At 42.1% G+C, this 27,722-nt stretch overlaps 1 protein-coding gene across 1 annotated transcript; it reads right to left on the reverse strand.

The window, feature by feature from the left end:
• Window positions 1-888: 888 nt before the first annotated feature.
• LOC133419735 (alpha-N-acetylglucosaminidase-like) lies at window positions 889-26,852 on the reverse strand. Its single transcript, XM_061709140.1, has 8 exons — window positions 26,416-26,852; window positions 21,193-21,340; window positions 18,661-18,807; window positions 17,446-17,531; window positions 15,685-15,941; window positions 6,230-6,495; window positions 3,777-4,202; window positions 889-1,654 (listed from the first exon to the last, which is right to left on the reverse strand). The coding sequence occupies exons 1-8, from the start codon at window positions 26,850-26,852 to the stop codon at window positions 1,124-1,126; spliced, it is 2,298 nt and encodes a 765-aa protein (XP_061565124.1). The 3' UTR covers window positions 889-1,123.
• Window positions 26,853-27,722: the final 870 nt, after the last annotated feature.

Here is a 27,722-nt window from a genome sequence, read left to right on the forward strand (position 1 = left end):
ATTCCAGCTTCACCGTCACCACCTTTTTAAAATATTTGTGTAGAGAATCTCTGAGGCCTCTATTTTCTTCTTCTCTTCTTCTCTTTTCTCTTCTTTTCTGAGCACCGGACTTGTGCTGAGCGGACATTTTGACCATTCTAATGGTTGAATTAAATGATAACATCAAATTTTGATCGGCGGTCAAACCATTTTTGTGTTGGGGGTTCTTGACCACAAGGACAATTAGGAAGAAAACAAATAACAAGCTTTTATGTAACTCAAATACTACATATTCTTTCCACAAATAGGCATATTTTGAAACATTTTGAAAAATGATTCCATAATTTAATGAGAATTTAAAAAAGAAATGAAAAAAAAAAAATTTTTTTTCAGTTCTGGGCCCCCCCCTACCATGGGCCCGGGTCAACAGACCCGTTTGTCCCCCCCTATCGGCGGGCGTGCTCAAAGGTACTACAGTAGATGATCTAAATTTATCAAAACAACTTTACTATCGAATGGCTCGATCATTAGAGGTAGTGATGCACCGAAATGAAAATTTGTGGCCGAAACCGAAAATAATAATAAACACTTGGCCGAATACCGAACAATACCGAACATGGTTCTTTGCAGTTTTTCATTTATTTTACCAATTTTTTTCACCATTGCATAAATCAAATACATTTGATTTAGGCTTTTCAAAGAAAAAAATCTTTTACAAAATTACAAGGTAGAAAATATTTATTGAACATAAAAAACTGAACATGTTTTAATTTCCAGCATTATGTTGTTTTGGTTCCACCTCCTGGTGAATGTTGGTAAAATTCTTATGGGGTTAGTTTTTGGTTGGCCAACGATTTATGTTTGTGGTGCAACGTTACGGGACGGAGCGACCAGTCTATTTCCTTATTTTACAACGCCGTTATTAATTGTTCGTTTTTTTTCCCCACTTATTCCACCGAACACCCAAAGTGTTTTTTTGCCATTTTCGTCCGAACAATTTCGGTTACCGAACAATCGGTGCATCACTAATTAGAGGGTAACAATTACAATATAAATCACAAGATATAGCTGAACCAGTTCTGAGCTGTCTTAGTCTTAAGTCTTAGTAGGTCCATCTCAAGCCGTCCAGCGGCGGCGCCGGCGGTCATAGCCTCTTGAGCGCCTGGGGGAAGTACTTGAGGAAGATCCGCTGGGCGATCTCCAGGACGTCGCCCTGGGGTTGGGACGGGTACGTCCGGCCGTTGTACACGAAGCCCTTCTCCACCCGGAACGCCGCCCGGTCGAAGGCGTCCTGCCTGAAGGGCCGCCCGGCGTCCAGACACTCCACCAGCGTTTGCAGGAAGAGGCTCCAGCGCTGGGCGTAGTAGTCCTCCACCAGACCCCCCCACTGCTTGTTGGCGTAGTCCAGGATCTCCCCGCCGGGCCCCCACAGGGTCAGCTGGTTCCGGCCGTTCATGTCATAGAGCGCCGCCTCCTTCTCGTCCAGCGCCAGCGAGCGCGCCCGCCCGAGCCACGCCCCCAGCAGGAAGTGGCGGTTGGTGTTGAGTAACCGGTTCAGCTCCGGCAGCAGGTCGTACACCAGAACCCCGCCCGCCGTCAGCAGCTCCGGCATCCGTTTGCTCCGGAACGCGTCCACGACGTCGCGGTAGAAGGACGACATCAGCACCTGCAGCGCCTGCAAATGGTGCATGAATTAGTAGATTATAGTATTCTGCAAATGATGTTTAAAGCTCATAAGAAAACTTTACCATTCAACATTCGGAAAAGATTTGATGTATATATTATATATTATTTTATTTCATTTTCATTTCATTTTTATTTATTCCATATCATGGAAATAGTTCACACATGTTCCATTCCATGATGGAAAAGGGGCAAGAAGAAGAAATCCTTATATTACAAGCCCCTTTCTCAAAAAAAAATAAAACAATTCGTATGAAGATGGTCTGTCTGTCTGTTCAACAATCACTACTTATATAATACCAAAAAAAAGAAATAATGAAAAAACAAAACAAAAAAATAAGAAAACAAACACACTAACTCACCAACTATTATTACTACCATTACTATTATTACAGTTATTACAGCCATTATTACTATTATTATTTATTATGACTATTATTATTAATTATTATTAATTATTATTATTATTATTATTATTATTATTATTATTTTATGTAGCCTCATGATACTTCATTTGTTCTTTTTGTATATTCTATTATGTTAAAAGGTGCAAGATAAGCTTTCTGCTTCAAGCCCAGAAACCTTTTCTGCCAAAATAATCACCATGTTGACCAAAGAAAAAACTGTAAATGTTTATTATCTTGCTTATTGATTTTTTAAGCTTATAATTGACTGAAATAAAGCTAACTAGCTAACATGCCGAGTGACGTCCACCAGGTCGTAGCGGAAGGTCTCCTGAGCAACCAGGGCCCTTTTGGGACTGTTTATTTGTATTATTTTCTGATGTTTTGTGTAATTGTTTTTCTTTTTTTTATTTATAATATGTTCGAAATAAAGATTTCAATCAATCAATCAATCACCTGCCGGGTCATGTCCACCAACTTCGTTGACGACGATATTTAGTCAAAATTTTCGTTGACGATATTTAGTCCGAATTTTCATTGACGACGATATTTAGTCAACATTTCCGTTGACGATATTTAGTCAGAATTTTCATTGACGACGATATTTAGTCAAAATTTCCGTTGACGATATTTAGTCCGAATTTTCGTTGACGACGATATTTAGTCCGAATTTTCGTTGACGATGATATTTAGTCAACATTTCCGTTGACGATATTTAGTCCGAATTTTTGTTGACGATATTTTGTTCAGAATTTTCGTTGACAACGATATTAAGTAAGAATTTTCGTTGACGACAATATTTAGTTCGAATTTTTGTTAACGACGATATTTCGTCCGAATCTTCGTTGACGATATTTTGTTCAGAATTTTCGTTGACGACGATATTTAGTCCGAATTTTCGTTGACGACGATATTTAGTTCGAATTTTTGTTAACGACGATATTTCGTCCGAATCTTCGTTGATGGCAATATTATGTCCGAATTTCCATTGACGACGATATTTAGTCCGAATTTTTGTTGACGATATTTTGTTCAGAATTTTCGTTGACGACGATATTTAGTCCGAATTTTCGTTGACGACGATATTTAGTCAGAATTTTTGTTGACGATATTTTGTTCAGAATTTTCGTTGACGACGATATTTAGTCCGAATTTTCGTTGACGACGATATTTAGTCCGAATTGTCGTTGACGATATTTAGTCCAAATTTTCGTTGACGACGATATTTAATCCGAATTTTTGTTGACGATATTTTGTTCAGAATTGTCGTTGACGATATTTAGTCCAAATTTTCATTGACGATATTTAGTCCGAATTTTTGTTGACGATATTTTGTTCAGAATTTTCGTTGATGACAATATTCCGTCCGAATTTTCGTTGTCGACAATATTTAGTGTGAATTTTTGTTGACGATATTTTGTTCAGAATTTTCGTTGATGACAATATTCCGTCCGAATTTTCGTTGTTGACAATATTTAGTGTGAATTTTTGTTGACGACGATATTTAGTCAGAATTTTCGTTGACGATATTTAGTCCGAATTTTCGTTGACGACGATATTTAATCGGAGTTAATAGTACGTTAGGTCCAGTTATAATATTTTTTTTTAATGTTTTTTTATGTGATCGGTAGCTAAAAGATCCTGATCGGGACAACCCTATTCTTATTTATTTATAATCGGTTCTAAATCAAGATTTCGTTCCTCCCTCACCTGCCGGGTGACGTCCACCAGGTCGTAGCGGAACGTCTCCTGCTGCACCAGGTCCGGCGCCGCCGCCACCATGAGCCTCCAGGCCTCGTAGAGCGGTGCCGGGTCGTACCAGAGCTCCGTGTTCATGTGCAGGTTGGGCCGGCGCACCAGCGGGCTGTGGTTGTGGTTCTTGTAGTGCGGAACGGTGCAGTTGTAGACGCCGGCGAACAGCAGGCGCCACGCCGCCGCCGTCAGGTTCCCTGCCGCGCTACCGCCGCCGCCGGTGCCGTAGCGCCGCGCGGCGTACAGCGACGCCCACTTGGCCAGGTCCACCGGCTCGCGGCGCCACGCTAGCTCGCTCATCAGCTCGTACACGACCGGGTTCTGCTCGATTCCCTCGGGCGCCATGCCCACGCCCACCAGGGTGGAGTTGGGGAAACGCAGCGCCTGGAGGAGAAACGATGCACCGGTCAGGGTTCGGAGGGACGATCACTGATCACTGATCACCGATCACCGATCACCGATCAACGATCACCGATCAACGATCAACGATCACCGATCACCGATCACTGATCACCGATCTGGAAAACCAGTATCTGCCGATCAACGATCACAGCAAGAAATCCATAAATTCTTCAATATCGTTGTCTCATGTAAAACACTACGGAAGAGAATCAGGGCCGGCTAGAGAAAAAGAAATTGAGAGTGGAAGATTTTTTTTTATTGTGCACTTCGAGAAAAAAGTGTCGAGATTAATTATTGATTAATACAATTTCGAGAAAAAAGTCAAAATTTCATTGAATGAAGTCGAAATTTCGCCTTTTTTCTCAACATTTCAACTTTTTTTCCTCGAAACTTCGCCTTTATTTCGGAACATTTGGCCTTTTTTCTCAACGGTTTGACTTTTTTCTCAACATTGCGACTTTTTTCTCAACATTCCGACTTTATTCAGGAAATTTCGACTTTTTTCTCAACATTTTAACTTTTTTCTCAACATTCCAACTTTTTTCTCAACATTTCAACTTTTTTTTCAACATTCCGACTTTTTTCTCAACATTCCGATTTTATTCACGAAATTTCACCTTTTTTTCAACATTCCGACTTTTTTCTCAACATTTTGACTTTTTTCTCAACATACCGACTTTATTCAGGAAATTTCGACTTTTTTCTCAACATTTCGACTTTTTTCTCAACATTTCGACTTTTTTCTCAACATTGTACTTCAACATTAATCTTGACATTTCGACTTTTTTCTCGAAATTTTGTGAATAAAGTTGAAATGTCGAGAAAAAAGTCGAAATGTCAAGATTAATGTTGAAGTACAATGTTGAGAAAAAAGTCAAAATTTCGAGAAAAAAGTCGAAATTTCATTGAATGAAGTCGAAATTTCGCCTTTTTTCTCAACATTTCGACTTTTTTTCCTCGAAACTTCGCCTTTATTTCGGAACATTTGGCCTTTTTTCTCAACGGTTTGACTTTTTTCTCAAGATTGTACTTAAACATTAATCTCGACATTTCAACTTTTTTCTCAACATTTCAAATATTTTCTCAACATTCCGACTTTATTCAGGAAATTTCGACTTTTTTCTCAACATTTCGACTTTTTTCTCAACATTTCGACTTTTTTCTCAACATTGTACTTCAACATTAATCTTGACATTTCGACTTTTTTCTCGAAATTTTGTGAATAAAGTTGAAATGTCGAGAAAAAAGTCGAAATGTCAAGATTAATGTTGAAGTACAATGTTGAGAAAAAAGTCAAAATTTCGAGAAAAAAGTCGAAATTTCATTGAATGAAGTCGAAATTTCGCCTTTTTTCTCAACATTTCGACTTTTTTTCCTCGAAACTTCGCCTTTATTTCGGAACATTTGGCCTTTTTTCTCAACGGTTTGACTTTTTTCTCAAGATTGTACTTAAACATTAATCTCGACATTTCAACTTTTTTCTCAACATTTCAAATATTTTCTCAACATTCCGACTTTATTCACGAAATTTCGCCTTTTTTCTCAACAGTTCACCTTTTTTCTCAACATTTCGACTTTTTTCTCAGAATTTTGACTTTTTTCTCAGAATTTAGATTTTTTTTATCAACATTCCGACTTTTTTCTCGAAATTTTGACTTTTTTCTTGGCATTTCGACTTTTTTCTTGAAATTTTGTGAATAAAGTTGAAATGTCGAGAGAAAATTTGAAATGTTGTAAACGTCATCAGATCGGCTGCTCTGAACTATTATTTTCCGATCTCCGATCAAAACCGATACCATCGATCCATGGTCTGTACCTGGAAGGGCCCGGCGTTGACGGTGATTGATCGGTTTATCTGTACCTGGAAGGGGCTGACTGATTGATCATCCCTACCTGGAAGGGGCCGACCGATCGGTGATCAATCATCCCTACCTGGAAGGGGCCGGCGTTGACGGTGATTGATCGGTTTATCCCTACCTGGAAGGGGCTGATTGATTGATTATTTCTACCTGGAAGGGGCCGGCGTTGACGGCCTCCACCGTGCCGAACAGGCCGCTGTTTCCTCCGAAGTTGTGCAGCATGCACCAGACGAAGGGCTGGCCGTAGAAGGACTGGGTGGACGAGTAGAGCGGCTCCGTCTCGGCGAACAGATCCAGCACGATCAATCGACCGATCGGAACGCCGCGCAGCAGCGATCGGATCTGGGCCGGTTTCCAGAAGGAGGAGTTGCTGAAGAACAACCAGCCCTGCATCAGCCAGACGGCGTCGGGGTCCACTGGGGAGACGGAGAACAGGTTTGGACAGTGAAATAATGCATGGATGAACGGTCCGTGTACTTCGCGGCCATCCGTTTTTTGTTTTCAAATGACAAAATAAAAATAGAGAAATAATTCCTAAATAATCCGTTTCCCATCTTTTGTTTTGAAAATAAAAAACGGAAAACGGATCGTTATCCATTATCCGTTTTCCGATTTCATTGATGTGTTTGTAAATTGAAATTGGGAATTAAAACAGCGAGTGGAAAACTCTTTTCTCTAGGGGGGAGAACCGGGAACACGGACATCCTGCAGCTTTTTTTTTTACGCTGCAGCTGAACGGACTGTCACAACATCACTGCAGTTGCATGACTGCATGATTGCATGACAGTTGCATGAAAAAAGCTGCGTCCAATAAACTGAACTCTAACATACCCCTCCCCCCGCCCGAAACAAATAGGAAATAGGAAATAGAGAAAAGAGTTTTCCACTCGCTGTTTTAATTCCCAATTTCGATTTTCAAACACATCAATGAAATCGGAAAACCGATAACGGATAAGGTCCGTGTATCTTTTGGTCATTGGATTTTTCCGTCATGAGTGGGAATCAAAAAACAAAAAACGATTGGTTTATTTGATTTTCCTTTTAAAACAAAAAACAAATATTGAATACACTGCATTTTTTCTTTTTCTGTGTTAATATGATTTAACAAAGATTCAAAATACGCTTTTATTTTTGTTTTCTATTTCATATAAGAAAAATGAAATCACTAGTCAACAGGAAGGAAAAAACGAACCAAAAACAACAGTTTATTCATATTCGTGCACCGGAAGCTGGCATTTACAACCGAGTGAACTTAGTTCTGGATATTTAACAGGCATTCCTGTGACAATTCTCTCCAGGGGAAGTTTGATTTTAATATTTTATTGGTCGGGTTTACGTGACTCGGAAATGGCTCTGTATGCTGCAGTTCGGGTAACCATGGTTACCATGGCGGCGCTGAAACAACAGATTAAGGATTATTTTTTAAAGATTGATTAAGGATTTGTTCCACAGCGGTTTGACGCACAAACACATTTCCTGCACGTTGCAGCAGATGAGTCTCCTGCAAGGCTCAGAAATGAGCGTCAGAAGATTCTGTGCTCGGCATCATCTGAGGAGAAAAAGACGCAGAGCTGGAGAGCGCTTTGATTCATCATGGCCGAATGACTGGCTATCTGTCTTCACTGGGGGTGCATGCTGGAGAAGGTCGGGTTGGAAGAATTAATTTAGTCCCACGCGTGAGGTATCCACGTGATTATCATTATATGTATAAATTGCACTGCAGCACAAACTTTACCTGACGCCGGAATTCATGGTATGGCTGATGGAGCTCTCTCAGGGTTCTTCCAACCCGACCTTCTCCAGCAAGCACCCCCATGTGAAGACAGATAGCCGGTATTGCGGCTTTCCTGTACTTTTAAGAGCCGCTTGAGAGTTTATTGTTAGTTCCTGTATATTTGCATGACGCGCTGCTGACAGAGAAGTAGGCTACGCTGAGTCCGACAGAAGTTTTATGGCGTTTAATGACAAAACTCAGCCACAACGGCCTTCCGACATGCTTAATGGGTTTTAAACGTGTACACTGCAAACGTGATCGGGGTGATCAGTGTTCAGTACAAAGCTGTCAACAAAAATTAGGCTACGGCTCCCAACTGTCCTAACTGCATGCGAGCGTCCGACTGTCGCGCCGCAATGCCTGGCATCGGACCCGCTCTGAACGCGTTATCGGCCCCACGTTCTACCACGTTCTTTTGATTGACAGCTGAGACTCGCCTTTTAGAAGGCTGATTTATGGTTCCGCGTTACACCAACGCAGACCTTACAGCGTAGGGTACGCGGCGCGGTCACCGAACGGTGCGCGTCGCCGCGTACCCTACGCTGTAGGCTACGCCGTCGATTTTACGCGGAACCATAAATCAGCCTTTATTCACCCGCCCGTGCGCTCCTGAAAGAAACTCCTAAAATAACTCCTAAAAGAGTAAAGGGACAAGTAAAAGATGGGTGATTACTTGTAATCTCCCTACGTTTGTACTTTCTAAACAGAAAACAAGCTTATTATTCGGTGGAATAAGTGGGGAAAAAACCGAACAATTAATAACGGCGTGTGGTGACGCAATCAAACAGCGAACAGCTGGAGTGACCGGCGTGTTCGTGGTGTTAAATGCAGCAAAAACATGTCAGATCATTACTGGGATGTGAGGAAAAAGGACATGAGAAATCCGGCAGGATCCGGGACAAATTAAGCCCTAATAAGATTAAGATAAGATTCTTATTATATCTTATATTTTATCAGAACCTTCCAGCTCCCTGGTATCTCCCTCCAGCAGCTGCCACTTTATTGAGGTTCTTGTATTGAAATGACTGTTTCCTACAGCGTTTTCAACTTTTTTTTCAACTTTCAACCGGCTTTCAACGCGAGCGACGGGAAGAAAATAGAAGCAGGGCGTGCGACAAAAGTCCAGCTCAAAACGACGCTGCGTCGCTCGCAACCAGTGTAGACAGTATAATAAATAATAAAGAAATGGAACTGTTTTTGACGCTGACTCTCGCTCGCGTCGCATGCAGTGTGTATATTTGCAATATACTGTGGACATCTGAATAAAAACCTCATAAATAGATTGAATCAAAGCGCTCTCCAGCTCTGCGTAGCCTTTTTCTCCTCAGATGATGCCGAGCACAGAATCTTCTGACGCTCATTTCTGAGCATTGCAGGAGACACATCTGCTGCAACGTGCAGGAAATGTGTTTGTGCGTCAAACCGCTGTGGAACAAGTCCTTAATCAATCTTTAAAAAATAATCCTCGATCTGTTGTTTCAGCGCCGCCATGGTAACCATGGTTACCCGAACTGCAGCATACAGAGCCATTTCCGAGTCACGTAAACCCGACCAATAAAATATTAAAATCAAACTTCCCCTGGAGAGAATTGTCACAGGAATGCCTGTCAAATATCCAGAACTAAGTTCACTCGGTTGTAAATGCCAGCTTCCGGTGCACGAATATGAATAAACTGTTGTTTTTGGTTCGTTTTTTCGTTCCTGTTGACTAGTAATTTAATTTTTCTTATATGAAATAGAAAACGAAAATAAAAGCGTATTTTGAATCTTTGTTAAATTATATTAACACAGAAAAAGAAAAAATGCAGTGTAATTCAATATTTGTTTTTTGTTTTAAAAGGAAAATCAAATAAACCAATCGTTTTTTGTTTTTTGATTCCACTCATGATGGAAAAATCCAATGACCAAAAGATACACGGACCTTCCACTCTAGGGCTGCAGCTATCGAATATTTTAGTAATCGAGTATTCTACTGAAAATTCCATCGATTAATCGAGTAATCGGATAAAACATATATTTGTTTAGTTAAAGAGCAATTATAAATATACATAAGATGTTAGATGTTAATTGACATCAAGACTAAATTATATAATCCAGTAGGTTCATGGATGTGCATTTAAAAACCCTGAACTTACACCAGTCGACCAAATTCACTGCCTTCACTCAAAAAACTAAGGATTTTACCAAGAAATGTTCTTATTTCTAACCTAAAAATACCATTACACCTGATATCAGACATAACTTAAAATGTTAGCTGTTTTCCCACGTGTTAAAATTGAACTTTCATTTGTGTCAAGCAAATTTTAAGTTCTAGTTAAGTTTTAAGTTAAAGTATAAGATTTTGAGTTTTGGCAGTGTTTAAAATAAACTTCTGAGACCTGCTGTATTGGAACATTAGACACCAGTGCTGCTTGTTTTCTCCATGAATGACTACAGAGATAAAATGAAATGAAAACTACCCAGTTAGCTTTATTACGTTTTTATTTTTCTGACATTTTCTGCTTTTTCTTTTAGTTAAAACTGTAGTGGGAACAGAGGTTTATGTACCGGGTAAAGGCTGATTTATGGTTCCGCGTTACAACAACGCAGAATGGTGCGCGTCGCTGCGTACCCTACGCCGTAGGCTACGGCGTACCCTACGGCGTAGCCGTGGCAACGGAGCCTGCACGGCAGCGCAGCACCGCCAGCCGGACCGGCGCTCTCCGCCCTCGCTAGAGAGCACCGTAGGCTCTGCGTCGATTTAACGCGGAACAATAATTTTGGCTTTAGAGGGGGAACATAGGAGAACGGACCAGAAGAATATAGCGTGGATTAAAAATAAAAGTTAAGCACTGAACTACATTAGTCTCCCTTCTGGGCCATTGCAGACTGCCTGAGCATGATGTTACTAAAACCAAACCTCTTTCTTCCCCCTTTAACGTGCGCAGCGCATGGATGTACGGCGAAGCGTCAGCGTGTTGTGTCACATTAAATGTGGTCCGGGCGTAATACGAGGCTTTGAGCTGGTGAAATTAAACGAAAAAAAACAAAATTAATTAATTAAACGATTCCTCGAGGCAGAGAAAATTCCTCGATCATTTTTTGTAATCGAATTACTCGAATTATTCGAGGAATCGTTTCAGCCCTATTCCACTCGGTCCGTGTATCTTTTGGTCATTGGATTTTTCCGTCATGAGTGGGAATCAAAAAACAAAAAACGATTGGTTTATTTGATTTTCCTTTTAAAACAAAAAACAAATATTGAATTACACTGCATTTTTTCTTTTTCTGTGTTAATATGATTTAACAAAGATTCAAAATACGCTTTTATTTTCGTTTTCTATTTCATATAAGAAAAATGAAATCCCTAGTCAACAGGAAGGAAAAAACGAACCAAAAACAACCGTTTATTCATATTCGTGCACCGGAAGCTGGCATTTACAACCGAGTGAACTTAGTTCTGGATATTTAACAGGCATTCCTGTGACAATTCTCTCCAGGGGAAGTTTGATTTTAATATTTTATTGGTCGGGTTTACGTGACTCGGAAATGGCTCTGTATGCTGCAGTTCGGGTAACCATGGCAACCATAGCGGCGCTGAAACAACAGATTAAGGATTATTTTTTAAAGATTGATTAAGGACTTGTTCCACAGCGGTTTGACGCACAAACACATTTCCTGCACGTTGCAGCAGATGTGTCTCCTGCAATGCTCAGAAATGAGCGTCAGAAGATTCTGTGCTCGGCATGATCTGAGGAGAAAAAGACGCAGAGCTGGAGAGCGCTTTGATTCATCATGGCCGAATGACCGGCTATCTGTCTTCACTGGGGGTGCATGCTGGAGAAGGTCGGGTTGGAAGAATTAATTTAGTCCCACGCGTGAGGTATCCACGTGATTATCATTATATGTATAAATTGCACTGCAGCACAAACTTTACCTGACGCCGGAATTCATGGTATGGCTGATGGAGCTCTCTCAGGTTCTTCCAACCCGACCTTCTCCAGCAAGCACCCCCAGTGAAGACAGATAGCCGGTATTGCGGCTTTCCTGTACTTTTAAGAGCCGCTTGAGAGTTTATTGTTAGGTCCTGTATATTTGCATGACGCGCTGCTGACAGAGAAGTAGGCTACGCTGAGTCCGACAGAAGTTTTATGGCGTTTAATGACAAAACTCAGCCACAACGGCCTTCCGACATGCTTAATGGGTTTTAAACGTGTACACTGCAAACGTGATCGGGGTGATCAGTGTTCAGTACAAAGCTGTCAACAAAAATTAGGCTACGGCTCCCTAACAGCCTGTCCTAACTGCATGCGAGCGTCCGACTGTCGCGCCGCAATGCGTGGCATCGGACCCGCTCTGAACGCGTTATCGGCCCCACGTTCTACCACGTTCTTTTGATTGACAGCTGAGACTCGCCTTTTAGAAGGCTGATTTATGGTTCCGCGTTACACCAACGCAGACCTTACAGGTAGGGTACGCGGCGCGGTCACCGAACGGTGCGCGTCGCCGCGTACCCTACGCTGTAGGCTACGCCGTCGATTTTACGCGGAACCATAAATCAGCCTTTATTCACCCGCCCGTGCGCTCCTGAAAGAAACTCCTAACATTAGCCGACTCCTAAAAGAGTAAAGGGACAAGTAAAAGATGGGTGATTACTTGTAATCTCCCTACGTTTGTACTTTCTAAACAGAAAACAAGCTTATTATTCGGTGGAATAAGTGGGGAAAAAACCGAACAATTAATAACGGCGTGTGATTACGCAATCAAACAGCGAACAGCTGGAGTGACCGGCGTGCGGTGCAAACATGTCAGCATGTCAGATCATTACTGGGATGTGGGGAAAAAGCAGAGGACACGATCAATCCGGCAGGATCCGGGACAAATTAAGCCCTAATAAGATTAAGATAAGATTCTTATTATATCTTATTATCTTATCAGAACCTTCCAGCCTGGCGATCTCCAGCAGCTGCCACTTTATTGAAGTTCTTGTATTGAAATGACTGTTTCCTACAGCGCTTTACACTTTTTTTTCAACTTTCAACCGGCTTTCAACGCGAGCGACGGGAAGAAAATAGAATCAGGGCGTGCGACAAAAGTCCAGCTCAAAACGACGCCGCGTCGCTCGCAACCAGTATGACAGTGCAATAAAAAATAAAGCAATGGAACTGTTTTTGACGCTGACTCTCGCTCGCGTCGCATGCAGTGTGTATATTTGCAATATACTGTGGACATCTGAATAAAAACCTCATAAATAGATTGAATCAAAGCGCTCTCCAGCTCTGCGTAGCCTTTTTCTCCTCAGATCATGCCGAGCACAGAATCTTCTGACGCTCATTTCTGAGCATTGCAGGAGACACATCTGCTGCAACGTGCAGGAAATGTCATTGTGCGTCAAACCGCTGTGGAACAAGTCCTTAATCAATCTTTAAAAAATAATCCTTAATCTGTTGTTTCAGCGCCGCTATGGTTGCCATGGTTACCCGAACTGCAGCATACAGAGCCATTTCCGAGTCACGTAAACCCGACCAATAAAATATTAAAATCAAACTTCCCCTGGAGAGAATTGTCACAGGAATGCCTGTTAAATATCCAGAACTAAGTTCACTCGGTTGTAAATGCCAGCTTCCGGTGCACGAATATGAATAAACGGTTGTTTTTGGTTCGTTTTTTCCTTCCTGTTGACTAGGGATTTCATTTTTCTTATATGAAATAGAAAACGAAAATAAAAGCGTATTTTGAATCTTTGTTAAATCATATTAACACAGAAAAAGAAAAGATGCAGTGTATTCAATATTTGTTTTTTGTTTTAAAAGGAAAATCAAATAAACCAATCGTTTTTTGTTTTTTGATTCCCACTCATGACGGAAAAATCCAATGACCAAAAGATACACGGACCCCACTCGCTGTTTTAATTCCCAATTGCAATTTTCAAACACATCAATGAAATCGGAAAACGGATAACGGATAATGGATAACGATCCGTTTTCCGTTTTCCGTTTTTTATTTTCAAAACAAAAGATGGGAAACGGATTATTTTGGATTATTTCTCTATTTTTATTTTGTCATTTCAAAGCAAAAAACAGATGGCCACGAAATACACGGACCATGAACGGAATAAACGACTGGAAACATCTTTCTGCCAAAATTGAGAAGCATGAATCTCGGATAAATCAGGCTGCAAAGGGGCCCGGTCATAAGCCCCGCCCCCTGGTCATAAGCCCCGCCCCTGGTCATAAGCCCCGCCCCCCGGCCCAGCTCTGATACCGTATTTTCGCGACCATTAGGCGCATATAATCGTCTTATTTTTTTTTCAAAACGCCCAATGGCGCAGGGTGGGCGGGGAGGTGGGCCTGCCCGGCAGCGGGCTCCGTCGTTTACTGTTGATGGATTGTTGATGCTAACGTGGGCTAATGTGCTGTTCGAGCTTTCACAAAAGCCGGCATCATTTCGGAGGGGCCGCAGAGCAAGAGCTAGTAGGAGCTAGTAGATGCTAGTAGGAGCTAGTAGATGCTAGTAGGAGCTAGTAGATGCTAGTAGGTGCTAGTAGGTGCTAGTAGGAGCTAGTAGGTGCTAGTAGGTACTAGTAGGAGCTAGTAGGTGCTAGTGGGAGCTAGTAGGTGCTAGTAGGAGCTAGTAGGTGCTAGTAGGTGCTAGTAGGAGCTAGTAGGAGCTAGTAGTTGCTAGTAGGAGCTAGTAGATGCTAGTAGGAGCTAGTAGGAGCCAGTAGTTGCTAGTAGGTGCTCGTAGGTGCTAGTAGGAACTAATAATAGCTAGTAGGTGCTAGTAGGAGCTAGTAGGAGCTAATAGTAGCTAGTAGGTGCTAGTAGGTGCTAGTAGGAGCTAGTAGCTGCTAGTATGAGCTAATAGTAGCTAGTAGGAGCTAGTGGGAGCTAGTAGCTGCTAGTAGGAGCTAGTAGCTGCTAGTAGGAGCTAATAGTAGCTAGTAGGAGCTAGTAGGTGCTAGTAGATGCTAGAGGGAGCTAGTGGGTGCTAGTAGGTGCTAGTAGAAGCTAGTAGCTGCTAGTAGGAGCTAATAGTAGCTAGTAGGTGCTAGTAGATGCTAGAGGGAGCTAGTGGGTGCTAGTAGGAGCTAATAGTAGCTAGTAGGTGCTAGTAGATGCTAGAGGGAGCTAGTGGGTGCTAGTAAGTGCTAGTAGGTGCTAGTAGGAGCTAATAGTAGCTAGTAGGTGCTAGTAAGAGCTAGTGGGTGCTAGTGGGTGCTAGTAGGAGCTAGTAGGTGCTAGTAGATGCTAGAGGGAGCTAGTAGGTGCTAGTAGGAGCTAGTGGGTGCTAGTAGGTGCTAGTAGGAGCTAGTGGGTGCTAGTAGGAGCTAGTAGGTGCTAGTAGGTGCTAGTAGATGCTAGTAGGAGCTAGTAGGAGCTAGTAGGAGCTAGTAGGTGCTAGTAGGTGCTAGTAGGTGCTAGTAGATGCTAGTAGGAGCTAGTAGATGCTAGTAGGAGCTAGTAGATGCTAGTAGGAGCAAGTAGATGCTAGTAGGAGCTAGTAGGAGCTAGTAGATGCTAGTAGATGCTAGTAGGAGCTAGTAGGATATAGTAGGAGCTAGTAGGAGCTAGTAGCTGCTAGTAGGAGCTACTAGGAGCTAGTAAATGCTAGTAAATGCTTGTGTAGAAGCTCACCGGCCGTCATGGAGGCGAAGACGCTCCGGCTGACGGAGCTAGTAGATGCTAGTAGGAGCTAGTAGGAGCTAGTAGGTGCTAGTAGATGCTAGTGGGAGCTAGTAGGAGCTAGTGGGTGCTAGTGGGTGCTAGTGGGAGCTAGTAGGAGCTAGTAAATGCTAGTAGGAGCTAGTAAATGCTAGTAGGAGCTAGTAAATGCTGGTATAAAAGCTCACCGGCCGTCATGGAGGCGAAGACGCTCCGGCTGACGGCCGACAGGTAGGCAGGGTCGGAGTAGGGCGGGGTCATCTCGTTGAAGGTGTCGGTGTTGTAGACGTGGTCGGTTCCGAACGTCTTCACCAGCTGAGACAGGAACAGAGACCCGATCCGGAAGAACAGCGGGTCCCGCGGGTCCAGCACGTACGAGCACGAGAAGCTGCAGTTGAAGTGAGACCAGGGGCCGAGCCGGGTCACGTTGGCCCCGGGGAAAAGCCTGAGGAGAAGGAGAGGGGACGTCAGAGGAGTTTAGGTCCAGTTGAAGTGAGACCAGGGGCCCAGCCGGGTCACGTTGGCCCCGGGGAAAAGCCTGAGGAGAAGGAGAGGGGACGTTAGAGGACCGTATTTTCTGGACTATAAGCCGCTACTTTTTTATAGGTTTTGAAGTTGAAATGTCGAGAGAAAAAGTCAAAATTTCGAGAAAAAAGTGGAAATGTCGAGAGAAAAAAGTCAAAATTTCGAGAAAAAAGTCAAAATGTCGAGAGAAAAAAGTCAAAATTTCGAGAAAAAAGTCAAAATGTCAGGAAAAAAGTCAAAATGTTGAGAGAAAAAAGGTGAAATTTCGAGATAAAAGTCAAAATGTTGAGAGAAAAAAGGTGAAATTTCGAGATAAAAGTCAAAATGTTGAGAAAAAAGTCGAAATGAGAAAAAAGTGGAAATGTCGAAAAAAAAGTCAAAATGTCGAGAAAAAAGTCAAAATGTCGAGAAAAAAGTCAAAATGTCGAGAAAAAAGTCAAAATTTCGAGAAAAAAGTCAAAATGTCAAGAAAAAAGTCAAAATGTTGAGAAAAAAGTTGAAATGAGAAAAAAGTGGAAATGTCGAAAAAAAAGTCAAAATTTTGAGAAAAAAGTCAAAATTTCGAGAAAAAAGTCGAAATGTCGAGAAAAAAGTCAAAATTTTGAGAAAAAAGTCGAAATGTCGAGAAAAAAGTCAAAATTTCCAGAAAAAAGTCAAAATGTCGAGAGAAAAAAGTTGAAATGTTGAGAAAAAAGTTGAAATGTCGAGATTAAAGACTTCGTTAACAGAAATGTTGAAATGTAATATTTATTCTACACATTTTTACCGCATTTGAAAACGTTTAGAATGTTTGTGTCATGTTTGTCCTGCTACAGAAACCACATTAAAACAAAAAATATATTTCCCTCCCGGTCTATTTCCATTCTCAAACATTTTTGAAAAAGCTCCAGGAGCCACTAGGGCGGCGCTAGAGAGAGAAAAAAAAGGAAAAAATAAGAAAAAAAGGAGAAAAAAGAGAAAAAAGGAAAAAAAGAGAAAAAAAAAGAAAAAAGGAAGAAAACAAAAGAAGGAAAAAGGGAAAAAAGAGAAGAAAAAAAGGGAAAAAATAAGAGAAAAAAAGAAGGAAAAAGGAAAAAAGAAAAAAAGAAGAAAAAAGATCAAGGAAAAAAAGAAGAGAAAAAAGAAGAAAAAGAAAAAAAGGAAGAAAAAGAAAGAGAAAAAAGGGCGGAAAAAAGAAGAAAAAGAGAAAAAAAGGGGAAAAAAGGAAAAAAATAAAAAAAAGAGAAAAAAAGATCAAACATTTTCTAAAAATCTCCAGGAGCCACTAGGGCGGCGCTAGAGAGCCACGGGTTGGAGATCCCTGGTTTAAACTAATACCCAACTCCAAACCCTCTTACCGACTGGATTTAGAGTCTTTAACTGAAACTAAAACAGGTAAAACAGCAGAACGTGAGAGTTCAAACATCTGTAATCTCCAAACCCACCGGAGGATTCCTGGGGGAACGTTCCCGGAGAAGGCCGGGAGGACCGGGATCATGCCGAAGGCTCTCATCCGGGACAGGATCTTCATCTGCAGGAAGAAGAGGAGGTGAGGATGAAATTCATGTAAAACTATCTATCCATCCATCCATCATCCATCCACTCCTCAGGAGAGGTGAGGAGGAAATTCATGTAAAACTTTTCTTATTTCCAAGTTTGCCATTTCCTTCATCATCATGACCCCAACTTTCCACATATAACATTGATTTCTGGTTTAGATGATCTGTGGAAATCCCCTGCAGGGTGGTTGGTTTTACCTGCAGGGTGGTTGGTTTTACCTGCAGGGCGGTTGGTTTTACCTGCAGGGCGGTTGGTTTTACCTGCAGGGCGGTTGGTTTTACCTGCAGGGTGGTTGGTTTTACCTGCAGGGTGGTTGGTTTTACCTGCAGGGTGGTTGGTTTTACCTGCAGGGTGGTTGGTTTTACCTGCAGGGTGGTTGGTTTTACCTGCAGGGTGGTTGGTTTTACCTGCAGGGCGGTTGGTTTTACCTGCAGGGTGGTTGGTTTTACCTGCAGGGCGGTTGGTTTTACCTGCAGGGCGGTTGGTTTTACCTGCAGGGCGGTTGGTTTTACCTGCAGGGTGGTTGGTTTTACCTGCAGGGTGGTTGGTTTTACCTGCAGGGTGGTTGGTTTTACCTGCAGGGTGGTTGGTTTTACCTGCAGGGTGGTTGGTTTTACCTGCAGGGTGGTTGGTTTTACCTGCAGGGTGGTTGGTTTTACCTGCAGGGTGGTTGGTTTTACCTGCAGGGTGGTTGGTTTTACCTGCAGGGCGGTTGGTTTTACCTGCAGGGCGGTTGGTTTTACCTGCAGGGTGGTTGGTTTTACCTGCAGGGTGGTTGGTTTTACCTGCAGGGTGGTTGGTTTTACCTGCAGGGTGGTTGGTTTTACCTGCAGGGTGGTTGGTTTTACCTGCAGGGTGGTTGGTTTTACCTGCAGGGTGGTTGGTTTTACCTGCAGGGCGGTTGGTTTTACCTGCAGGGTGGTTGGTTTTACCTGCAGGGCGGTTGGTTTTACCTGCAGGGTGGTTGGTTTTACCTGCAGGGCGGTTGGTTTTACCTGCAGGGTTTTACCTATAGGGAGGTTTAGGGCGGTTTTACCTGCAGGGAGGTTGGTTTTTAGGGCGGTTCAGGCCGGTTTAGGGCGGTCTAGGGCAGTTTTTACCTGCAGGGCCAGCTGGTTGACGTGCCAGGACTGCGGTAACGGTCCACCGAACCGGTTCATGTTCCCCATGCGGTTCCAGGCCAGGAACGCCGGGCCGGAGAAGAATTCCTCGATCTCAGACTGATTCAGGCCCAGAGACCGGTACACCTGCAGGACACAAATATAATAACAGGTGTTATTACATAATTACTACATTTCCTAGAAAATAAAACAGTTACAAGTGCATTTTATAATAATCTTCCCAAAATGCAATAACTTATTACATAATGGGGCAAAATGTATTACAAAATAAAATGAAAAAGTTATTACATTTTGGACGTTTATTACAAAATGCGGCTCAACAAGGTTAAAGTTTTCCACAAGTGTAATTGTGTAAAAATTGTGTAAAAATTGAATTTGGTGTTCAAAAAGTTTTTTTTCAAGTCTTGAAAAAGAATCTTATAATCAGGTCGTCTTATATTCAGGCCGATACAGTTTATCTAACAGAAACTCAACCTTCCCGTTAAAGCTAGCATCAGCAGCATCAGCAGCTAGCATCAGCAGTGTAGCATCAGCAGCTAGCATCAGCAGTGTAGCATCAGCAGCGTAGCGTCAGCAGCATAGCTTTTTCATCCAAATTTCAACTTTTCTCTCAAAATTTCAACTTTTTCATCCAAATTTCAACTTTTTTCTCAACTTTTTTCTCAAAATTTCAACTTTTCTCTCAAAATTTCAACTTTTTCATCAAAATTTCAACTTTTTTATCAACTTTTTTCTCAAAATTTCAACTTTTTCATCAAAATTTCAACTTTTTTCTCAAGATTTAAACTTTTTTCTCGATTTTTTCTCAAAATTTTAACTTTTTTCTCAAAATTTCAACTTTTTCATCCAAATTTCAACTTTTTTCTCAAAATTTCAACTTTTTTCTCAACTTTTTTCTCAAAATTTCAACTTTTCTCTCAAAATTTCAACTTTTTCATCCAAATTTAAATTTTTTTCTCAAAGTTTCAACTTTTTTCTCAAGATTTCAACTTTTCTCTCAAAATTTCAACTTTTTCATCCAAATTTAAATTTTTTTCTCAAAGTTTCAACTTTTTTCTCAAGATTTCAACTTTTTCTCAAAATTTCAACTTTTTTCTCAAAATTTCAACTTTTTCATCAATATATCAACTTTTTTCTCAAAATTTCAACTTTTTCATCAATATTTCAACTTTTTTCTCAAAATTTCAACTTTTTCATCAATATTTCAAATTTTTTCTCAAAATTTCAACTTTTTTCTCAAAATTTCAACTTTTTTCTCAAAATGTCGACTTTTTTCTCGACATTTCGACTTTTTTCTCAAAATTTAAACTTTTTTCTCAAAATTTAAACTTTTTCTCAAAATTTCTACTTTTTCATCAATATTTCAACTTTTTTCTCAAAATTTCTACTTTTTTCTAAAAATTTCAACAGGTTGATTCCTGCCCCCTGGCCCCGCCCCCACCACTAAGCCCCGCCCCCTCACCCTCTCACCTCCTGCCAGACCACCTCCTGGCCAGTAAAAGCCAACGGCAGGTTGATTCATGGCCCCGCCCCCTCACCTTTAGCCCCGCCCCCTCACCTCTAGCCCCGCCCATCCCCTAAGCCCCGCCCCCTGACCTCTCACCTCCTGCCACACCACCTCCTGGCCCCGCCCCTCCCTAAGCCCCGCCCCCTCACCCTCTCACCTCCTGCCACACCACCTCCCTAAGCCCCGCCCCACTCATAAGCCCCGCCCCCTCCCCTAAGCCCCGCCCCCTCACCCTCTCACCTCCTGCCACACCACCTCCTGGCCCCGCCCCCTCTATAAGCCCCGCCCCTCACCCTCTCACCTCCTGGCCCCGCCCCCTCCCTAAGCCCCGCCCCCTGACCTCTCACCTCCTGCCACACCACCTCCTGGCCCCGCCCCCTCTATAAGCCCCGCCCCTCACCCTCTCACCTCCTGGCCCCGCCCCCTCCCTAAGCCCCGCCCCCTGACCTCTCACCTCCTGCCACACCACCTCCTGGCCCGTAAAGGCCAACGGCAGGTTGATTCCTGGCCCCGCCCCCTCACCTCCTGACCCCGCCCCCCACCTATAACCCCGCCCCCTCACCTAAGCCCCGCCCCTGACCTCTCACCTCCTGCCACACCACCTCCTGGCCCCGCCCCCTCACCTAAGCCCCGCCCCCTCACTAAGCCCCGCCCCCTGACCTCTCACCTCCTGCCACACCACCTCCTGGCCCCGCCCCCTCCCTAAGCCCCGCCCCCTCACCCTCTCACCTCCTGCCACACCACCTCCTGGCCGGTAAAGGCCCCGCCCCCTCCCCTAAGCCCCGCCCCCTGACCTCTCACCTCCTGCCACACCACCTCCTGGCCCCGCCCCCTCCCTAAGCCCCGCCCCTCACCCTCTCACCTCCTGCCACACCACCTCCTGGCCGGTAAAGGCCCCGCCCCTCTCTAAGCCCCGCCCCCTCACCCTCTCACCTCCTGCCACACCACCTCCTGGCCGGTAAAGGCCCCGCCCCTCCCCTAAGCCCCGCCCCCTGACCTCTCACCTCCTGCCACACCACCTCCTGGCCCGTAAAGGCCAACGGCAGGTTGATTCCGTTCAGGGCCATCCAGTCGATCTCCTGCTGCCACCGAGTCCAGTCCCACCAGACGGAGGAGTAGGAGGAGGAGCAGACGTTCTGGTAGTACCGGAACCTGCAGAACCAGAACCAGAACCAGAACCAGTTAGAACCAGAACCTGCAGAACCAGAACCAGAACCAGAACCAGAACCAGTTAGAACCAGTCCCACCAGACGGAGGAGTAGGAGGAGGAGCAGACGTTCTGGTAGTACCGGAACCTGCAGAACCAGAACCAGAACCAGTTAGAACCAGTCCCACCAGACGGAGGAGTAGGAGGAGGAGCAGACGTTCTGGTAGTACCGGAACCTGCAGAACCAGAACCAGAACCAGTTAGAACCAGTCCCACCAGACGGAGGAGTATGATGATGAATGGAGGAATAAATGAATGAATGGATGAATGGAGTAATGAATGAATGAATGAATGAATGAATGAATGGAGTAATGAATGAATGAATGAATGAATGAATGAATGAATGAATGAATGAATGAATGAATGAATGAATGGAGGAATAAATGAATGAATGGATGAATGAATGGAGGAATGAATGAATGAATGAATGAATGGAGTAATGAATGAATGAATGAATGAATGGAGGAATGAATGAATGAATGAATGAATGAATGGAGGAATAAATGAATGAATGGATGAATGGAGTAATGAATGAATGAATGAATGAATGAATGAATGGAGTAATGAATGAATGAATGAATGAATGAATGAATGGAGTAATGAATGAATGGAGTAATGAATGAATGAATGAATGAATGAATGGAGGAATGAATGAATGAATGAATGAATGAATGAATGAATGAATGAATGAATGGAGTAATGAATGAATGAATGAATGAATGAATGGAGGAATGAATGAATGAATGAATGAATGAATGGAGGAATAAATGAATGAATGGATGAATGGAGTAATGAATGAATGAATGAATGAATGAATGAATGAATGGAGTAATGAATGAATGAATGAATGAATGAATGAATGGAGTAATGAATGAATGAATGAATGAATGAATGAATGGAGGAATGAATGAATGAATGAATGAATGGAGGAATAAATGAATGAATGAATGAATGAATGAATGGAGGAATGAATGAATGAATGAATGGAGGAATGAATGAATGAATGAATGAATGGAGGAATGAATGAATGATGGAGGAATGAATGAATGGAGGAATGAATGAATGAATGAATGAATGAATGAATGAATGAATGGAGGAATGAATGAATGAATGAATGAATGGAGTAATGAATGAATGAATGAATGAATGGAGGAATAAATGAATGAATGAATGAATGAATGAATGAATGAATGGAGGAATGAATGAATGAATGAATGGAGGAATGAATGAATGAATGAATGGAGGAATGAATGAATGATGGAGGAATGAATGAATGGAGGAATGAATGGAGGAATGAATGAATGAATGAATGAATGGAGGAATGAATGAATGAATGAATGAATGAATGGAGGAATGAATGAATGAATGATGGAGGAATGATGGAGGAATGAATGAATGAATGATGGAGGAATGAATGAATGGAGTAATGAATGAATGAATGAATGAATGAATGGGGGAATGAATGAATGAATGATGGAGGAATGAATGAATGAATGAATGAATGAATGATGGAGGAATGAATAAATGAATGAATGAATGAATGGAGGAATGAATGAATGAATGAATGAATGAATGAATGAATGATTGAGGAATGAATGATGGAGGAATGAATGAATGGAGGAATGAATAAATGAATGAATGAATGGATTAAGGAATGGAGGAATGAATGAATGGATTAAGGAATGGAGGAATGAATGAATGAATGGAGGAATGGAGGAATGAATGAATGGAGTAATGAATGAATGAATGAATGGAGTAATGAATTAAGGAATGGAGGAATGAATGAATGAATGAATGGAGGAATGAATTAATTAATTATTTAATGGAGGAATGGAGGAATGAATGAATGAATGAATGGAGTAATGAATGAATGAATGAATGAATGAATGAATGAATGAATGAATGAATGGAAGAATGAATGGATGAATGAATGAAGCAACAAAGATAAACCACCAGAGCAGGGCCGCCGCAAGGGGTGTGCGAACCGTGCGACCGCACGGGGCCTCGCGCTATGGGCCGTTTTTTGAAAAAAAAGAAAAAAAAATTGAAAAAAAAAATTATTTATTTATTTTATTTTATTTTTTTTATTTTTTTTTCCCTTATAAATATCAACAGTTCCATTACAGACCTAAATGTGTACTAGTCTGTGCATATCAATAAATATATGTGTCTGTTGTTCAATACAACTGATCAGACCAAGCGCAGACACAAGCTGCTCTGATCCAGATCCAGATCCAGGTCCAGATCTGATCCAGGTCCAGATCAAGCTGCTCTGATCCAGACGGTGGAGTTGGAACAAACTGTCACACAATGTCGAGAGAACGAGACAGATTCAGGAAATTTCCATCAGGGGATGAAAAAAGAAAAAAACTAAAGAAAATGGAAGAGTTTAATGTCTCTCTGAAAGGCTCGTTTGATAAATTTGTTACAAAAATCACCGATCCGACCGGGTCTCAAGCAGCCGTGGGGCCCCGCGTCGAGGCAAGAGATGATGATGAGGCAGGGGAAGGTATCAGTATTTTGATCATTGGAGAGTTAAAATTGCGCATATAGACACCTGATCCGACCCGAAAAACCCAAAAGGTCCCCCCGGCCATTTCGCACAGGGCCTCACAAATCTCCCAGACGGCTCTGCACCAGAGAGATATTTGTAGTGATGGTTGAGGCTTGTGCAGCCGTCCCTGACGGGACACGCTGACTTCTGCTGAACCCACTTCCCCCTCACACCTCTGTGTCCCGGACGGGCCCCCAAGAGTCCGGCCTCGTTAGGACGGGCCCCCAGGAAAACCTCGTTAGGGGCCACTATGCAAAAAATGTCCTAATGAGGCGACAAAAACCAGACAGTCGTGCTATTGTTCCAGAACCAGCTCACAGACCCGTCTGTGTCCAACTTAGTGTAACTTAGTGTAACTCTACTACTGATTCTCATTCAGGGGGGGGCCGGAACCGGCCACCGGGCCACAACATTCATATGGACATTACACACACATACACACCTGCCCCCCCCCCCCCACAGTTCCAGGGACAGATAATCTCAGTATTCTAGTCCTGATTCAGTTTTAGGGACCAGGGGTAGTGCTGGGCGGTATACCGGTTTATTTTTCTTATGATATGAATGTTTCATATACCGTAATACCGGTGAGTATGTACTAGGGCTGTTCGATTTTGCCCAAAAATAAAATCTCGATTTTTTTTTCTCTCAAAATCCGATTTTCGATTACGATTACGATTATTTTGTGAATTGACAAAAGGCAAAGAAATGATTTCAAATATGCTGTTTTTTTATTGAACATTTGCCCCATTGGGCTTTAAGTGCAAACTTTGCTCTTATTAAACCAAAAATGAATGAATAAAGTGCAAAACTCTGTAAAATAAGTTGAAAAAAAGTTTTAAAAAATATAATAAAATATAAAGTTTTATCTCTGAAAAAAAAAATCAGCAAATCAGCACTTGCAAACATACAGTAAGTTATATTTCCAATTAAATAAAACAAGACATTTTCTAATTAAACTAAACTGGGTCTTTGCATGCTAAATAATAATCAACCCATGAAGGAGGTAGAGGTGTGGAATGTCACTCATTACATTTGATATTCACATTTGCAAGTTTTTTGCAGGAACACGAGCCGGTCTACCCGGTGGCATGTTAGTATATCACCATGGTTCCAACGCCCCCTCCTACACTAAAGAGCCTCTCCCATGTTAGTATATCACCATGGTTACAACGCCCCCTCCTACACTAAAGAGCCTCTCCCATGGGGCACTTGTCGCAGATATTGAGAGGTATTTCCATCAATCATTAATATGGTATCAATCACTAATATGTGTGCAGACAAGGTTAAAAAAAAAAAAAAAAAAAAAAAAAATATTTTTTTTTTTTTTGAAAAATCGATTTTACGAGTTTCACGTTTTAACATCGTTCTAATTACATAATCGCGATTACGATTTAAAATCGATTAATCGAACAGCCCTAGTATGTACAGTAGCTACACAACGTTGGGAACGTAGCGCCGCTGGACACTGTTAGTGAGGGGACTGTTTAGCAGCAGTGATGCACCGATTGTTCAGTAACCCAAATTGTTCGGCCGAAAATGGCAAAAAAACACTTAGGGTGTTTGGTGGAATAAGTGGGAAAAAAACCGAACAATTAATAACGGCGTTGTAATATAAGGAAATAGACTGGCCGCTCCGTAACGGTTGCACCACAAACATAAATCGTTGGCCAACCAAAAAGTAACCACATAAGAATTTTACCAACATTCACCAGGAGGTGGAACCAAAACAACATAATGCTGGAAATTAAAACATGTTCAGTTTTTTTAAGTTCAATAAATATTTTCTACCTTGTAATTTTGTAAAAGATTTTTTTCTTTGAAAAGCCTAAATCAAATTTATTTGATTTATACATCCTCCTCATGACAGTAAAATAGGCCATTCTAAGCCAATTTACTGCAGCAATTCCTTTCCAAATCATTAGAAAATGTGGTTAACACCCAGTTGTGCATGAAAAAAAAAAGTGATATACCGTGAAACCGATATCATTTTGAAAAATACCGCGATATACATTTTTGGTCATACCGCCCAGCACTAACCAGGGGTTTCGACTTTTTTCTCAACATTTCGACTTTTTTTTGTCAAAATGACAAAAAACTTTCGACTTTTTTCTCGACATTTTGACTTTTTTCTTGACATTTCGACTTTTTTCTCGACATTTCGACTTTTTTTTTTACATTTGACTTTTTTCTCGACATTTCGACTTTTTTTGTCAAAATGACAAAGAATTTTGTACTTTTTTCTAAACATTTCGACTTTTTTCTCGACATTTTGACTTTTTTTCTCGACATTTTGACTTTTTTCTCGACATTTCGACTTTTTTCTCGAATATTTTGACTTTTTTCTCGAATATTTTGACTTTTTTCTCAATATTTCAACATTAATCTCGACATTTTGACTTTTTTCAAAAAATGTTGACTTTATTATCGACATTTTTCCTGCTCTCTCCCTTAGCCCCGCCCCCTCACCTGTGCGCGGTGCTGATGCGCAGAACGCCCCTGATCCGGGGCAGCGGGTCGGGCAGCGTCAGCTGGTTTCCGGTCCAGGACACGTGACACCTGCAGAAATACTTAAGGTAATTGTGCACGCCCGCGGCCGCGGCCACGCCGCTCGTGCCCGCCGCGGCCACGCGCCCGTCGCGCAGCGAGCGCAGCTCGCACACGTCGGTGCGCGGCCCCGCGGGCCCGGTGCCGGGGCTCGTCCCCCCCGCCAGGCTCCGGTTCACCGACACCACGAAGTCCCCGGAGCGAGACCCGAGCAGCCGCCGCAGCAGAGCCGCCACGGCGCGGGCCTGGGCCGGGTCGCTGCTCCCGGGGCCCGGGCCGGGGCCGAGACGGTCCAGGAACGGGAACCGGGTCTGAGCCGGGACCAGGACCAGGATCAGGACCAGCAGGCAGGAGTTCATCCTTAATGGAACCAGGAAACTAAAATTTACTCCCAAAGAACCGCCGGCCAATCAGAGGCCGCTGTAGTGGTCACGTGACCGCCGTCAGCTGATTTTAAAAGTTTGGTGTTTTTAAAATGTGGGAGAGGGGTGTGTTGTATTTATTTATTTATATTTATTTATTTTTCGTTCTTCTTATCTATTTATTTTTGTTTAATTATTGTTATGAAAAGTTAAAAAAGGGGGGAAATATTGATATTTTATTGTATTTTTTATTGAAAATGTATCATTTACAATTAGAGATTAGAGAGTTTTTTCCTGCATATATATATATTAATGTTTAATACCATGTTGTTAAGAACCTAAAGCATATACAGATGTATGTCGAGAAAAAAATCGAAATGTCGAGAAAAAAGTCAAAATGTTGAGAAAAAAGTCAAAATTTCGTGAATAAAGTTGAAATGTTGGGAAAAAAGGCTTTTTTTCTTGACATTTCGAGCGGGTCTGGACCGGGTCGCTGCTCCCGGGACCGGGTCCGGGGCCGAGGCGGTCCAGGAACGGGAACCGGCCCTGGACCAGGACCAGGACCAGGAGGAAAATTTACTTTTTTATTCTTTTATTTTATTTATTTTATTATGTATTCAAGTACTTGAATTTACTTAAGATTATTTTAATTTAAGCTATTTTTCATTAATTTCATTTATTTTATTATTTTATTGATTTAATTTGCCTGAAAATGATTATTTTGTACTTTTGTCTGTTTGAATGGTTGTGTTAAAAAAATAAATCAGACGTTACTCAACAGTTACTCAGTACTCGAGTAGTTTTTTCACCAAGTACTTTTTTACTTTTACTCAAGTAATTATTTGGATGACTATTATTGATTATATG

This window comes from Cololabis saira, chromosome 19 (genome assembly GCF_033807715.1).
Source record: "Cololabis saira isolate AMF1-May2022 chromosome 19, fColSai1.1, whole genome shotgun sequence".
NCBI lineage: Eukaryota > Metazoa > Chordata > Actinopteri > Beloniformes > Belonidae > Cololabis > Cololabis saira.

Excerpts from the sequence above, each read along its gene's own strand:
- LOC133419735 (XM_061709140.1), bottom strand. The coding sequence starts at position 26,852 with ATGAACTCCTGCCTGCTGGTCCTGATCCTGGTCCTGGTCCCGGCTCAG. Across the intron at positions 18,808-21,192 it reads AGGAGGTGGTGTGGCAGGAG|GTGTACCGGTCTCTGGGCCT; the intron begins GTGAGAGGTCAG and ends TGTGTCCTGCAG. Across the intron at positions 6,496-15,684 it reads CTTCGCCTCCATGACGGCCG|TGGACCCCGACGCCGTCTGG; the intron begins GTGAGCTTTTAT and ends CCGTCTCCCCAG.